General features: G+C 43.6%; 1 protein-coding gene across 8 annotated transcripts in view; it reads right to left on the bottom strand.

Moving 5' to 3' along the window:
- Positions 1-6,861, bottom strand: part of LOC142439915 (transmembrane protein 45A-like) — a 125,634-nt gene extending 118,773 nt beyond the window's left edge. For 2 of the 8 annotated variants that reach the window (XM_075542626.1, XM_075542632.1), the window contains exons 1-3: positions 6,540-6,861; positions 4,050-4,121; positions 1,405-1,477 (exon numbers count right to left, since the gene is read on the bottom strand). In XM_075542626.1, coding sequence (XP_075398741.1) covers positions 1,405-1,443 — 39 coding nt within the window. In that variant the 5' untranslated portion in view covers positions 1,444-1,477; positions 4,050-4,121; positions 6,540-6,861. Of the gene's footprint in view, positions 1-1,404; positions 1,478-2,777; positions 2,912-4,041; positions 4,122-6,539 lie in introns of those variants that run through there. The other 6 variants (XM_075542631.1, XM_075542627.1, XM_075542633.1 and 3 more) reach the window with 6 other exon arrangements.
- Positions 6,862-15,943: the final 9,082 nt, after the last annotated feature.

A 15,943-nucleotide genomic window follows, 5' to 3' on the forward strand; every position in this document is an offset into this window, starting at 1 on the left:
CAAGGCCCAAGTGTTGACCAATGGAGATCCCCTCATAGAGGGGTTTAGGAGAGGAGATGGGTTAATTAGGGAGTGAGGTAGTATCGATGAAGAACACAGCTTTCCCCCGGATCCTGGTTGCTTCCTCCCCCCAACTACCATGATCCGAATTCTACCTTGCAGGGTTGGATAGGACAGAGGCTGTACACTGGTGCATATGGGGGTTGGAGGTACAGGGAATCCAGGGTGGATGATACCTTCAGGACCAAGGGTGGGAGGGACGATGCTGGGAGAGTGGAGGGTGAGTGGGTTGGAAAGGGGGAACTGATTACAGGGATCCACATGTGACCTCTTCCCTGGGAGAGGGACAGCAGAGAAGGGGGGAGGGGAGACTCCGGATGGGGCAAGATATGACAAAACAACGATGTATAAATTACCAAGGGCATATGGTGGAGGGGGGAATGGGGAGGGAGGAGGGGAAAAAAAAAGAGGACCTGATGCAAGGGGCTTAGGTGGAGAGCAAATGCCTTGAGAATGATTGGGGCGGGGAATGTATGGATGTGCTTTATACAATTGATGTATGTATATGTATGGATTGTGGTAAGAGTTGTATGAGTCCCTAATAAAATGTAAAAGAAGAAAAAAAAAACAAAAAAAAAAAAGAACTATAATGCATCTGATCCAAGGTATGTTTACTCACGTCATATGCATATGAAAGTTGGATAATGGATAAGAAAGACAAAAGAACCATTGGCAAAATTACACTGTGGTGTTGGTGAGGAATATTGTATGTACTATGGCCTGCAAGAGGAACAAAGACATCTATCTTGGAGGAAGCACAGACAGGAACGCTCCTTAAAAGCAAAGATAGCTAGACTTGGTCTCCCTTCTTTGGACATATCAGCAGGACAGACTAGTCCCTGGAAAATGATATCATTTTGCTTAATAAAGTAGAGTGGCAGCAAAAAAAGAGGAAGACCTTCACCAAGATGTGCCAACCATGGACCCAAATAGAACAATTTATAGCACCTGGGGTCTTAAAGGCTTGAAGATAAACAAGCGGCCATCCAGCTCAGAAGCAACAAAACCCACATGAAGGAACACAGCAGCCTGTGTGATCACGAGGTGTCAAAGGGATCAGTTATCAGGCATCAAAGAACAAAAAATCATACTGTTGGGTGCACACCTCCATGATATGATCACTGAGGACAAACGGGTGCATAAGCAAATATGGCGAAGAAAGCTGATGGTGCCAGGCTATCAAAAGGTATAATGTCTGGGGTCTTAAAGGATTGAAAGTAATCAAGTGGCCATCTAGCTCAGAAGCAACAAAGCCCACATGGAAGAAGTACACCAGCCTGTGTGATCACGAGGTGTTGAAGGGATCAGGTATAAGGCATCATCATCAGAACAAAAAAATCTTACCATAGTGAATGAAGGGGGAAGTGGAGACCCAAAGCCCATTTGTCGGCCACTGGAGATCCTCTTGCAGAGGGGTCTAGGGGAGGAGATGAATTAGTCAGGGTGCAATGAAGAATACAGCTTTCCTCTAGTTCCTAAGTGCTTCCTTTCACCCCCCCCCCACCCCACCTCCCACTATCATGACCTGAATTCTGCCTTGCAAGTCTGGCTAGATCAGAGGAAGTACACTGGCATAGATGGGAGCTGCAGGCACAGGGACTCCAGGGCGGATGATACCTTCAGGACCAGGGGTGTGAGTGACGATACTGGGAGGGTAGAGGAAGAGTGGGTTAGAAAGAGGGAACCGATTACAGGGATCTGCATGTGACCTCCTCCCTGGGGGGCGGACAACAGAAAACGGGGTGAAGGGAGACGTCGGACAGGGCAGGATGTGACAAAATAATAATTTATAAATTATCAAGGGCTCATGAGGGAGGAGGTGGTGGGGAGGGAGGGGGAAAAAATAGGACCTGATGCCAAGGGTTTAAGTGGAGAGCAAATGCTTTGAAAATGATGAGGGCAAGAATGTACAAGCGTGCTTTACACAATTGATGTATGTATGGATTGTGATAAGAGTTGTATGAGCCCCTAATAAAACATTTTAATAAAAAGAACAATTTCTAGGATGATGCAGGACCAGGTAATGTTTTGTGCTGTTGTACATCAGTCACTCGGCATAGGAACTTGCTCAATAGTACCTACCAATAGCAACAATGGTGTGAAACAGATTTATTCCTTCAGTGTTACTTGAAAGCCTATGTGCTATCCTGAAAATAGTGAATATATTCAGGTAATTAGGATAAATAGCACATTGGAGTAGAGATCAAATAATATCTTCAAACTGATTTACTACATACTAAATTAAAAGAACCAAATTTCAAGATGTAAACTCTAGACTGGGTGTTACTGAAAATGGGCCACCTAAAATAGGGTTTCATAGGCCTTCACCACGAAACGTTCTTCTCCCACAGTGCAGCAGCTCCAGAGAGAGGTTGAAACCTCAAGATGACTAAGAAACAAGAGTGGAATGCTTACCTGGCATCTGTCCCAGTTTTCCACAAGCCTATGACTCTTTCATAATTTGTCTATTTTTAAGATGTGAAAAAAATCTGTGACTACAAATTCCTTTTCAAAAGGGAAAACTATTCAGTTGTTATTTTTGCATGTCTACGATGTCTGAAGTCCCTGGTTGGTATAAATAGTTAACATGTTTGGTTGCTAATCAAAAGGTTAGAGTTTCAAGTTTACCCAAAGCAGATCAGAAGAAAGGCCTGATTGTGCAATTCTGGACAATGAACCATGAACATTCTACAGAGCACAGCTATACTCTGACACACCTGAAGTTCCATGAGTCAGAATCAACTGGACGACAGCCGTGTGGATTTCTTTGTTGTTTTTTGTTTTTCTACAATGTGCAAGGTTCTGATCCAACAAGATAGCAAGAAGAGGACTCAATCCACAATGAATTCATCTGATAAATAAGTAAAATGTCTGAGGTTCTGGGGATTCCACACCATTGGAAAGGCTTATGTTGACATTCTCTAATCGCCACTCCAGGCAAGCTCACTTTCTCCAAATGTGCCCAAGCTGAGCTTCCTTCCATGCAACTCTTTGTTTAAAAGCTATAATCAACACATCATACAATGCAATCATTCAATCACATCAGGAAGGTTTGTGCAATCATCACCACATCAGCTTTGGAAGATTTTCTCCTTCTCGTACCCAGTGGTGTTGACCCCTACTCCCCTCCACCCTGCCCTTCCCTCCCCCCAGCAATGATTAATCCAGCCAGTCTTCATAAATCCACCTGTCTAGGTTGCTCTATACAAATAAACATACAGACAGGCATGGAGGTGGATGGTGGGAAAAGACCCAGTAACAATAATCACATGAGACAGAGAGACTTCAATCTAAGAGAAGGCAGAGAATATTAAAATTTTAGAATAAATTCACAATGGGTCCAAAGGGAGATCGAATGACACAGTGTTACATTCTAGCCTAAGTACAACCGCTAAAATCCACTTTATAATGCTCTTTGTCTGATATTACAGCTGTTTGCTTTCTTTGTCTATGAATATTATGGGGTTGACCAGGAACTCACTTCACATAGACACCCAGAAAATGTATTTTGAGTTTCCACTCTCCTCCATAGCATTCTGGAAACTGAGTGGTTAGAATTTAGGCACCACAAAACTTAGGTATTTAGTCCTAGCAGCACTACACCTAAGGGCACGTCACCTTGTGGTTAGGGTTTAGGCTCTAGCATTACATAGACTGGTTCTGCTCCAGTATTTGTTCTCTGTGGATGTTGGGCAAGTTTCTTAACCTAACATGGCTCCAACTATAAAACAGGACACCATAGGTTCCTATCCTCAAAGGGCTGCCATGGGAATTAAATGAGCTAAGACAGGTAAATCACTCGGAACAATGTCTGATAGCTATTAGGCGGTCAGAAAATGTGAGTCATCGATGTATCAAATAGCCATTGGAGAACAACAGACGGTGCCAGGGTTCAGGGAGAATAAGATAAGGTCATTCAAGGAAGAAGAGACGTTCAAGATGATTTTAAAGATGAGATCACAGAGGACTGTCATAACTCACTGTCTCACCCAAGGTCATCCAGGTGGTCAGGAGCAGAGTCAGGACCGGAACTGGAGGTCTCTCTGCCTCGGCACAGTGGCCTGAAGGAAGAGAAAGCAAGTGAAATCCACACAGACATCCCACTTGGGTGCATATTAGAGGTCTTATCCCCTTCAATAACGGTAAATTAGAAAATTTTCAGTGTTATTATGCAAATAAATGAGCCAGCCTACACCCTGATGAGGCGGGCAACAATCACAATCTTGTCAAACACTTCAGGGGCTGGCCTGATTCTGAAAAGTAGTCTGGTTAGTGTCTCAGGGTGCCTGATCACCTCCTAGACGGAGCTTGCCAAATTACCACTACAAAACGAAGCACAAAAGTAGGACCCAGATTCAATGCCCACCCCTTCTCTACGAGGCAGAGAAGGAACCAGGGGCACAAATGGACTGAGTAACTTGCCCAAAGACACACAGTAGCATTATGAGTTGAACCAGAACGTTTGACTCTTTATGTTGCCCATTCAGCCTGCAGGTCTAGAAAACAGGCCATAGAGAGAGTGGAATGCATGAGAAGAATCTATTGGACAAGAGTAGGAACCTGGACCACAGATGGGTGGTTCCAGAAGCAACCTCTACCATAGCCAGTTCAGCTCACAATCCCCTACCACTCTGCCTCACTTCTTGGTGTCCCCACTAAACTGTTCGTGCAACCCTTTCCTACTCTTTCCAGCCTCTCTTCCCACCAGACTTCCACATATCATTCCATAGCACCACCCTACATGGTCAAGAATAACTCTACACTTTCCAACTCTGCGTCTGTATTCACACTTTCTCTTCCTGCTAGAGTGACCGTGGGCCACCTAGGACTCTTTCTCTCCAACCAAATTTTTGGACAAAATTCCCAGAAAGCCATCTTTCCCTTGAAGCCTGCCTACCAAAAGATGGCCTTTTCACAGCCAGTTCTCCCAGACCTTTTAGAGTTTCTTAAAGTACATAATAGAGTTCACTCCTGTCTAAGCTTCTCTCTTCTTACAGCCTCTCACGGTGCCTGGCTAGCAGGTAGCCAGCATTCAGCAAACACCAGTTGCTGGCACAGAGATCAGAGTGGCAGCTGGGAAATTGATAAGCGGCAGGGGGAGCTAGGGAGGAGAGCAAAAAGAGCAAGAACAACAAAGGCTAGACACTATTCTGTGTTTAATGTAGGTTAACTCACTGGCTTTTCAAGATAACTATCCTCTGCACGATAGAGAGGGAGTTTGAGGCTCAAGTTAGTGAGCCTATAGGACCACGTAGTGTAGAACTGCCCCGTGGGTTTCCAAGACTGAAACTTTACAGGAGCAGAATGCCTCCTTTTTCCCCTTGAGAAAGGGCTGGTGGTTTTGAACTGCTGATCTTGAGACAAGCAGTCCGATTCATAACCCGTTATGCCACTGGTGTTCCTTTATTGTAGAGTTATAAGTTCTTATGTTCACTCTTTGTATGCTTCTTTGTGATACTTCTTCCAACCCTGTATCCCTGAAAACCACGACAGCTGTTGGACCCACTCTTCCCATTACTTTTCTGAACCAAATACAAATTCTGAAGACTTATGATATCACTACATTCTCCCCTGTTGCTTTCTGAGCCAGAAATTGGAGGTCAATTTTGCGCAGACGCACTATGACTGTAACTTATGACAAATGTCTCAAATTCAATGTGTTTAAGAGGGAATTATAGATGTTTTTAAAGGAATGGGCCTCTAGTCATTCACCCAATTCAAACATTTCAATCGTTTCTGTTTCTAAATCCTAAAATATATATTACCAGAGTCGTCTGCAAGTTTACACATATACTAACAATCACCTTGATTGATATTTTCACAGAATCATGGATTAACACAATCTTATGCATAGAGAGTAGTCTGTCACTTGTGAAATGTACATTCTGACACAAAGAAATATAGGCCTCTGACTATAGCTATAAGAATATAGACACAGTATACACGGGTCACAACCACATTTGAATTAGAATGAAAAAAATCCAGCAACTAGCTATACGATCAGGTTTTTAAGTCATTTATATTAACTATTCCATTAGCAACAAAAGTTTTGTTAATTCTGAATACATCAGGTAAGTTTCTTCAATCCTCTATTTAAAAACAGGATGGGGGTGGTGGATGGTTAAAGATACCAACTTTACAAATATATACCCTCTTCTCACAGAGAGAAGAGAAAAACAAATTTGTCAGTGGCTTAACTTTGGAGTTAGGAGAGGCTTAAGTAGGAAATTCGTCAAACCTCTGTTCCCAGGAAATGTTACATTACATACAGCTGATCAAAAGTAAAACAAACTTTGTTCACAAAGCAGAAGAAACGGGCGCCGAGGTTCTGCGTAGCTTATGGCAGGAATAAATATTTTTCTAGTTTGTCTTCCCTTCGTTAAGAGAAGGGCTAGCCAAGAACCAAGAGGATGCAGGATCGAAACAGAGTAGAGATCACAGCGGAGAAAACACGTTTTCCACTCGTAACCCAAACTTACCCAACTCGGTGTGTTTACTGAGCACTGATTTTTCCACTTAAACGCGACGGCGACTGGGCTTCTGTTGCCGCCTTTTCTGTTCTCTTGATTTAGAGCCCCATGAAAACTAAACAGTGTTGGATGGGATTTGGCCCCATCACGCCACAGAGGGAGGGAACAGTTTTAAACTTGAGTCTGGTGGCCTCTATGGGAAAGTTAGTAAGTGGCTGGGAAGAGAGGACGTGGGGGACGTGCCCAGCTGAAGTCCGGCCCGCGAAGGGGCTGCACAGCTTCCTGAAGCAGCTGTCCAGATGTGCCTCATCTGGTTCCCTGCTGAGCGCCCGCTGAGGGCAGACTTCATCCATAGGTGGCCGCGGGTCCCCCTTTGCAGCCGATTGGTCCGCCGGCCCGCCACTCCCTCCAGCCTCCGGCCCGCCTCCGCCACGGGCTGCTGGTTGCATCCTTGCAGGAACCTGGAAGTGCAGCGCGGGCGCTGATGTGGCACTGGGAGGCGGCAACAGACCCGAGGGGGAGCTGGGGCCCAGGAACAGGGAGTGTCCCCAGGCACCAGGGACCGCCCTTGCCCTGGTGCTGTGCTGCGCTTTCATTTAGGCAATCCGCTTGGTTGGTTTAAGCTGGTAGGTATCAATCCGTGCCCCAGGACACTGGGTTTAAACCCTCTGCATTTGGGATTGGAAGGGGCTTGGTGCCCCCACTGCTCTGGCCACAGATGAGCTTTCAGATTGTGTCTTGGGAATGCTCTCTCCCCCATTACTCCAGAGAATAAATAGAAGCTTCAAAGGCCTGCTTCTTGGGGACAGGTATTCTGGAGTTTGAAGTCTTCATTAAGTAGAAAATGGTGGTTTCTGTGGAAAAGCCCAGAGTTTGGTAGGGGGGCGTTTGGACAGATTCAGTTGGATTGAGTTGGGTTTTGAGGGCTAGTGTGGCTGTGGACAAAGGAGAAGTGTTGCTTTGTTCGCTGGTGGCTGAGACAGGACTGCATCACAGGATGCCCTGATCCTACAGGGGAGGCTGCAGGTGTACCGGTTGTGAGGAGGGGAGACAGGCAGGGGAAGTGGGGGGGATGAGGAAGATGAGGCTGCAGGTGGACCCCTTGTGAGGAGGGGAGATAGGCAGGGGAAGTGTGAGGGATGAGACCTGAAAATCAAATGCCATTTTATTTCATAGGTGTTAGCAAGAAACACGATTTCATGGACATGCTACATGACAAAAGCCACATTCACTGGACCACTTAACATGGCAGGTGCAGGTACTACATACCTGTACCTGGATTGTCTTATGTCATACTTACAGCCCTCTTTTGAAATAGATAGTATAATTTCTTCCGTAGGATGAGGATACCCAACTCAGGGAACCCGATCTCAGCATGCCACAAAGTCTCCAATCCACGTTTGCAGTCCTCCCTGCAAAGGTACATGAACTCTCAGGCCACCTGCCCTCCATCAGGATTTAATGGGCGTGTCTCTACCTTCAGATGTCCAAAGCCTTCACTATAGATAGATGCTGCCTGCTGGTATATCTGTTACTGTGTAATATTGTCACCCAACCATAGTGACTTAAAACAGTACCCATTTATTATTCCATGGTTTCTGTGGGTCAAAACCCAGACACAGCTTACTTGGGTCCACTTCAGTCCAGGTATCAATTATGCTGTATTCTCATCTGGGGGCTCAATTGGGGAAGAATCTGTTTCCCACATCCTGGACAGAATTCTTTTCTTTGTAACTGTTGCACTGAGGGGCCAAATTTTCTTAGCTGTCATCTAGAGGTCACTTTGAAAAGCAAAACCTTTTCCCACTGAATTGGCTATGACTCACAGCAACCGTATTTGGGTTTCTGGCACTGTAAATCTTTACAGGAGCAGACTCCCTGATGCATAAGAACCATCAACACTGGGGTTAGCAGTCCAACCGTTTATAACTCTCAAAGCTCTATGAGAGTTTTTAGAGGCCTTCCTTGGCTTCTGGAATCTACTCTCAGGCTTCAACTAGCTGTCTGCGGTTCCTAAAAACTGGAAGGTGGAGCTACTTTAAAGTCTGTCTGCCACAAATTGGTGGTATGAGTTGAATTGTGAGTCTTTTTTCCACCATCACCTCCCCCAAATACATATGAAGAAGCTTGAAAAATGTTCGTGGAAAAATAGAATTGAAAGCTAATGAAACATATGCACAGTAAAGCCTATGAGACTCAGAACTTGATTTGTTTGGGTCTTGCAAGATTTCCACCTCTAATAACATATAGTCTTAACACTTTCTTATCAATCTCTATTAGTGGGTAATGTTTTAGTTTTTCTCATTTGACAAGTTTCCTCCTTACGCAGGTTCTGGCTTTCATAGATATGTATACTCATCCCTGTACCTATGAATGACTTAGGTTATCAATCATCAGGTTGTTAGGGTATGTCTTAACCCTAGGTGACTGGTGTCCTTATAAAATAAGGGACCTATAGGGACAGGCTAAGAGGAAAGATGCCATATGGTGCTGCAGCCACAAGCCAAGAAGCGTCCGGAGCCACCAGAAGTCAGGAGCGAAACATGCAACAAACTCCTCTCCCGGAGCCTTCAGAGAAAATCAACACAGCCATTGGCTGGGTTTGAACTTCTAACCTCCAGAACTGTGAAACAATAAATTTCTGTTCTGTTAAGTTACCTAAGTTGTAGTATTTTGTTATAGCAGGCCTAGGAAACAAACACAACTAGAGAGTCTTCGTGACTCTTCAGGACTCAGTGGTATTGCACTTGCACAAGAGCAAACAAAGTGTGAGGACATCATAACCCTCAGCTCGATGGCAGTCAAGAAAACCCACAAAGCAGTACTTTTTAGTGTCTCCCTTAAAAGTAACTTTTATCATATGTTTGGCTTTCTGGACCATTTGTACTTAGGCAAGGTTGTACCTTTTATCACAAAAGCGATTCAACAAGGGGCTGAGCACCATGGTACTCCCATCAACAGGTATTTGGATTTATCAACCATTAGGGCAGTCTCCTCAAAACACACACACACACAAACGCACAATCACTGCCATCACATTGGTTCTGTCTCTTAACAACCATGTTTCTTCTCGGTGACTGCAAATCTTCACGGGAGCTGATAAACTTATCTCTCTCCCTCCCTCTGAGGAGCTGGTAGGTATGAACAATTAAAGTCGCAGTCAGCATCCCAACACTAATCCAAAATGCACACACTTTTTGAGGAACTTCTAATTTTACGAGGATGGGCTATATTGAACTTTTCCTACTTCATCTGTTAAGTACAGCTGAAAAAAATTCTAAACCTAAAATGCAAACATAAGAAAACTCTAAAAGGTGGAGCAGAGGAGGACAACAGACGGAGAATCTACATGCTGTTGTTGTTGTTGTTTTGCCTCATTATTTCAAGCTTGTGGGAACACTGGTGGTTCAGTGGTAGAATTCTCACCTTCGAGAGGTCCTGATCCTATGTGGCATGTGTCACATAAAGAAAAATAGGAAGAAGATACATAGAGACAGGATGACAGAGGAAAATGTCATGTGATGTGGAAGCTGCAAGTCAAGGAATATATAAAGCTACCAGAAATGAGGAATGGGGCATGGAACAGTTTCTGTCACGGAGCCTTCAGAATAAACCAACAGACAGAACAGTTACCCAGATTTGGACCACTCACCTCTAGAACAAAATTTGACTCCTGCCAATGTACCTCATGCATAGTCACCACCTACCTCTCAATGGACACGTGCGTGTTGCTATGGTGCTAGATAGGTTTCAGCAGAGATGGACTAGGATGAACTTAGAATCTGCTTCCAAAATCAGCCAGTAAAAAATCTGGTCCACAACTGATGAGGAAAGTGGTACAGGACCAAGCAGTGCCTTGCTCTGTGGTGAGGGAGGATGTCAGGAGTCAAGGACCAACTTGATGACAGGGAACTAAAATAGCCCAGATATAGGTCTAAAGAACACGACAACTCCAAAACATCAACAGATAAACCCAAACAATAGTATAATCTCTATAGGCAAACAAGCCAGGCAGGAGATGCCTAATAACTGCGTTACTTCAACCAAACACCACAGAAAAATTTAGCGCTCATCCATTGATACAGCAGCAAAGACTGAGTGGGGAGCCTAGACTTCCAACAAACCAGGCTATAAGGAGGTACTCCAACTGGGTCTAGACTGGGGTGGGGTAAGAGAAGGTCACCTAGAAGCCTGGACTTTTATCCACACAGGCATTATACCAGAGGTGTAATTGGAGATGGCGTGGAAAACAATAACAAGTCATTTCCACCCCACACATCCAAAGAGGTATCAGCACAAAGCTAGTGGAGAGTCAGACTGCCAACACTCCTGTTAACAGTAATGAAGAGTGTAGTCTCCTCAGGCATCAGTTGGGACCAGGTGGAGAACCTGAGCTTCTGTTCTCACTTGGCAGTAGCATGGTGACATGCTTCTTCAGAGAAAGTTAGTGAAAACAGAAGGTTTCTAGAAGATGCAGAGTCTGATGACATAATACCTAAAATACTCAGGTTTCTATCCAAAAAAGTCATTCACCACATCAAAGCCCCAAAAGATCTCAAACTTAATGAGAAACATCATCAACAAATGCCAGCACTAAAATGACAGAGATGCTAGTGTTATGTAACGAATAGTTCATAGCAGCAATCACAAAAATGCTTCAATGAAGAATTACAAACACTTCAAATAAAAATGGAAAGCTTCAGCAAAGAAATATTAGAATAATCAAATGGAATGGAGGACATAGAGAAAAGATTTAATACACTGAAAAATAAAACAATAAAAATTACCCAATCTGGAAAGGACATTGGGCTTCCACTCAAGTACTCCCTCAATGCAAGAATACTTTCTTCTATAAAATTGACACTCTTATATGTATGAACTGTGATAAGAATTGTATGAGCCCCAATAAATTGTTTTAAAAAATTGACATTCTATGATGCTCACCTTCCCAACATAACTACTGAAGACAAGCGGGTGCATGAGCAAATGTGGTGAAGAAAGCTGATGGTGCCTGGCTATCAAAAGAGATAGCATCTGGGGTCTTAAAAGCTTGAAGGTAAACAAGCAGCCATCTAGCTCAGAAGCAACAAAGCCCACATGGAAAAAGCACACCAGCCTGTGTGATCAGGAGATGTTGAAGGGATCAGGTACCAGGCATCATCAGAACAAAAAATCATATCATAGTGAATGAGTGGGGGAGTGCGGAGTGGAGACTCAAAGCCCATCTGTAGGACACTGGACATTCCCTTACAGAAGGGTCTCGGGAAGGAGACGAGCCAGTCAGGGTGCAGTGTAGCAATGATGAAACATACAACTTTCCTCTAGTTCCTAAATGGTTGCTCCTCCCCCACTCTCATGATCCCAATTCTACCTTACAAATCTGGCTAGATCAGAGGATGTACACTGATACAGATAGGAACTGGAAACACAGGGAATCCAGGGTGGATGATGCCTCCAGGACCAGTGGGATGCATGGCGATACTGGGAGGGTTGAGGGAGGGTGGGCTGGAAAAGGGGAATTGATTGCAAGGATCTACATGTGACCTCTTCCCTGGGGGACAGACAACAGAAGAGTTGGTGAGGGGAGACGTCGGACAGGGCAAGTTATGACAAAATAATAAATTATCAAGGGTTCATGAGGGAGTGGGGAGCAGGGAGGGAGAGGAAAAATGAGGAGCTGATGCCAGAGGCTTTGGTGGAGAGCAAATGTTTTGAGAATGATGAGGGAAATGAATGTACAAATGTGCTTTAAACAACTGATGTATGTATGGATTGTGATAAGAGTTGTATGAGTCCCTAATAAGACTATTAAAAATAATTATCAAATCTGGAAAGGTTTTTAATCAATGACACACCAGACAAAGGGCTAATTACCAAAATATACAGAACTCTACAACAGTTCCACAAGAAAATAACAAGAGACCCAATTAACAAAGGGGGGAAATATATGAACAGATAGTAAACAAAAAATGAAGTACAAATGGCTAACAGACATGCAAAGATGCTCACAATCACTAGCCATGAGGGAGTTGCAAATTAAAAGCACAATGAGATACCACTGTACACCCACTTTGCTAGCCCAATTTTTTTTAAAAAGAAAAGAAAGCAGCAAATGTTGCAGAGGATGTGGAGTGATTGGAACCTGTATACAATATTGGTGGACTTGTAAACACATACAGTCACTGTGGAAAATGAAATGGCAATATTTAAAACCAGTAGGAACTGAAAATTCTGTAGGATCCAGCAGTACCACTATTAGGGATATACCCTTGAAAAATAAGAAACACACATGGGTGGAGGTATGCTGTCCCATGTTCATAGCAGCACAGTTCACTATAGCAAAACTCTGGAAGCAGCCCAAATGCCCAACAGCAGAAGAATGGATTAAGAAACTATGGTGCACACACACAATTGAATACTATGCATCCCTCAAAAACAGTGATGAAAGCATCAAACACCGCATGACATGGAAGGACCTGGAAACCATTATGCTGAGTGAAGCAAGCCAATCACAAGGAACAAGTTTTGTTTGAGTCCACAACTATAAGAAGAAACACCAATTAAACAAATATTGGGAACCCATTCCTGAACAAAAGGAGAGAAAGCTATCTACTGGCCATGAACCATCATCACCTCCCTTTTGTGCACTTCACAAGGGCCAACTTGAAGGAGGAGGCCTCACATTGCTTGGGTCACTCCTTCAAGAGTGGGGAAATGGGAGATGACCATACAGTTGAGGCTATACAACATCTACATAAGGTTGAGGCAAATCAATGGGCCCTGCACATGAATGGAAGGAGAATCTCGACAGAAAAATCAAGCTTAGTCCAGGGCTACATTTTGGAGGAGACACTGATGGTTCTGTTGGGGAATGAGTATGGTGGGTGATTTGGGAGAAGTGGCCTCAAATTAAGAAGGGGTGCTAAACAATGAATGTCGAAACCTAGGGTGACAATGGGCCAGATTTTATATCCCTGGGTAAGCACTACAAATGTTTCTACTCAACCCTCAGTGAACCACGCCAAGGACTAAGCATCATGATGATTGTGGAAGCTGTCCTTGCAGGCAGCATGGCATAACACAGGAGCTACAGCAGAAGGACTTAACACAGAGGTCCAGCTGAATGAACTGAGCCCTGACTTGAAGTTGCCTGCAACCTTAGACTATGGACTGGGGTACTAGAATAGGTGAAGCAAGCGTGGCTGACCAGAGACTGTGGAAGTAGCGGTCATTGAACCTGGAGCGAACCCCCACGTTGTTGGGTGTCCAATGGAAAGAGACCCAGAATCACTGTATATTTAGTACCTCCATGCCCCCCTCGCAGTAACATGATAGGTTTCTATCTGCTGGGCAAGGATTTGCACTTGGAAGAATTGTTTCAGGAAGTTTCTCCAGGGCACCAATCCCCATGTTTAGCATAGACTAGACTTCTATCAAGTGGGAGACAGAACATGTAGGGCAACAACTCATCGATTGCAGCTCAAGGTGAAAATGACTCCTCATACCGACATGTCTGGAATGCTGTGTCACTGGGAAAATTGACAATGTTATAAGTGCAATCGCTTTATGCCTTAGGTGGATGACTGACAATGTTATACTTTTTTGTTTCTATAGGTTTTTGTTTTCCTGTCTTTAACTTTTTGTTGTTGTTGTTGTTGTTGTCTCTGTTGGTTTGTTTGTTGTCTCTGTTGGTTTGTTAGCTGGGTGACTTGTGCCATCTTGGTACAGTTGGTCTTATAGGGTTTTGATTTTCTCATATTACGGCCTCCAAAGTAAACCTGAAATGTGCATATCCCATGGACATTAAGATGGATTCTGGGCTCCTACTTAACTCTAGCCCAACCCAAGAACAGTTAGTTCTAGTATGCCCTGTTCAATATTCACCTTCAAGAAATGATCACTGAAGATAAGGGTGCTATAGCAAAGTGTGGTGAAGAAAGCAGATGGTGCCCGGTTATCAATCAGAATAGTGCCTGGACTCTTAAAGGTTTATAGTCAAACAAGGAGCCATCTAAGTGAGGAGTCAACTAGGCCCACACAGAAGAAGCATGCCAGCTTGTTTGAAACAAAGATGACAAAAACAAAAGTCAAAATGATAAAGGTAAAGGTTTCAGAGATAAAATTATGAACACTCAATGGGTAGAAGGCTATAGAGCCGTGATTCTCAACCTTCCTAATGCTGGGACCCTTTTATCATGTTGTGGTGACCCGCAACCATAAAATTATTTTAATTGCTACTTCATAACTGTAATTTTACTACTGTTATCAATCAGGCGATCCCTGTGAAAGGATCATTTGACCCCCAAAGGAGTTGCGCCCCACAGGTTGAGAACCGCTGCTAGAGAGGACAGTGGGAGCCCCAAACCCATCTGGAGAGTAACTAGTCAGATTAAAGTACTGGCAGATTCCCACTAGTCACAGTCAAATGCCTCAAACAGACTTACTATCAGCCAGAGATCATTGTAATCTTGATTATGCAGGATCAAACTTGATACTTGGTCAGTTGACCCAACCTGAATTTGTTCTAGGTACAAGTATCTCTTGTATGTTTTAAGACCAAAATATCTTCCCTGGATTTTTAAATATTGAGAGTGGTCTTTCCCTTCTTACTCATTATTTTGACTTTATCTTTATATTATTATTTTATCCTCACCAATTTATTTCAATTTTGTCTTTTGTTATTTCTGTTGGGTTTCCCAGTCTGTGAAGCACAGGAGAGGGTGGAGGAGAGATAACTGATGCAAGGGTTTGTGGTGGAGGTAGGAGTGGAGGTAGAAGACAGGGAGGGTAAGAGGGTTTGGGGAGTAAACAAGGAAGGCAGGAAGGGATAGGGAGCACTAGAACTGATTGTGATTACACAACTCATTGTAAAGGTGATTAAACCATGGAGGTGAGAGGAATGATATAAAATTGATTGTGGTGATAAGTGTACAATTCTTCTTGGTATGACTGAACAATTGAACTATGGAATTATATGATATGTGGATTAGATGATAATAAAACTGTAATAAAAAATTACCAAATCTGACTCACAGAGAAAATAGACTAAAAACAACAACAACAGACCCTCAGGGACATGTAGGATTATAACAAAAGATTTAATGTTTTGTCATCAGAGACCCAGAAAACAAGAGACTAAAAGGAAGGAAGGCTGAGAAATACTTGAAAATAATTGGAGAAGATAAACTTGTTACTTCTAGCTCAGAAGTAGCAAAATCCACATGGAAGAACACACCAGCCTGTGTGATCACGAAGTTCTGAAGAGATCAGTTATCAGGCATCAAAGAACAAAAAATCTTATCATTGGCTGCACACCTCCATGATATGATCGCTGAGGACAAATGGGTGCATAAGCAAATGTGGCGAAGAAAGCTGATGGTGCCCGACTATCAAAAGAGATAGCATCTGGGGTC

The sequence above is a fragment of the Tenrec ecaudatus genome, chromosome 2, assembly GCF_050624435.1.
Source record: "Tenrec ecaudatus isolate mTenEca1 chromosome 2, mTenEca1.hap1, whole genome shotgun sequence".
NCBI classification, from domain to species: Eukaryota; Metazoa; Chordata; class Mammalia; order Afrosoricida; family Tenrecidae; genus Tenrec; species Tenrec ecaudatus.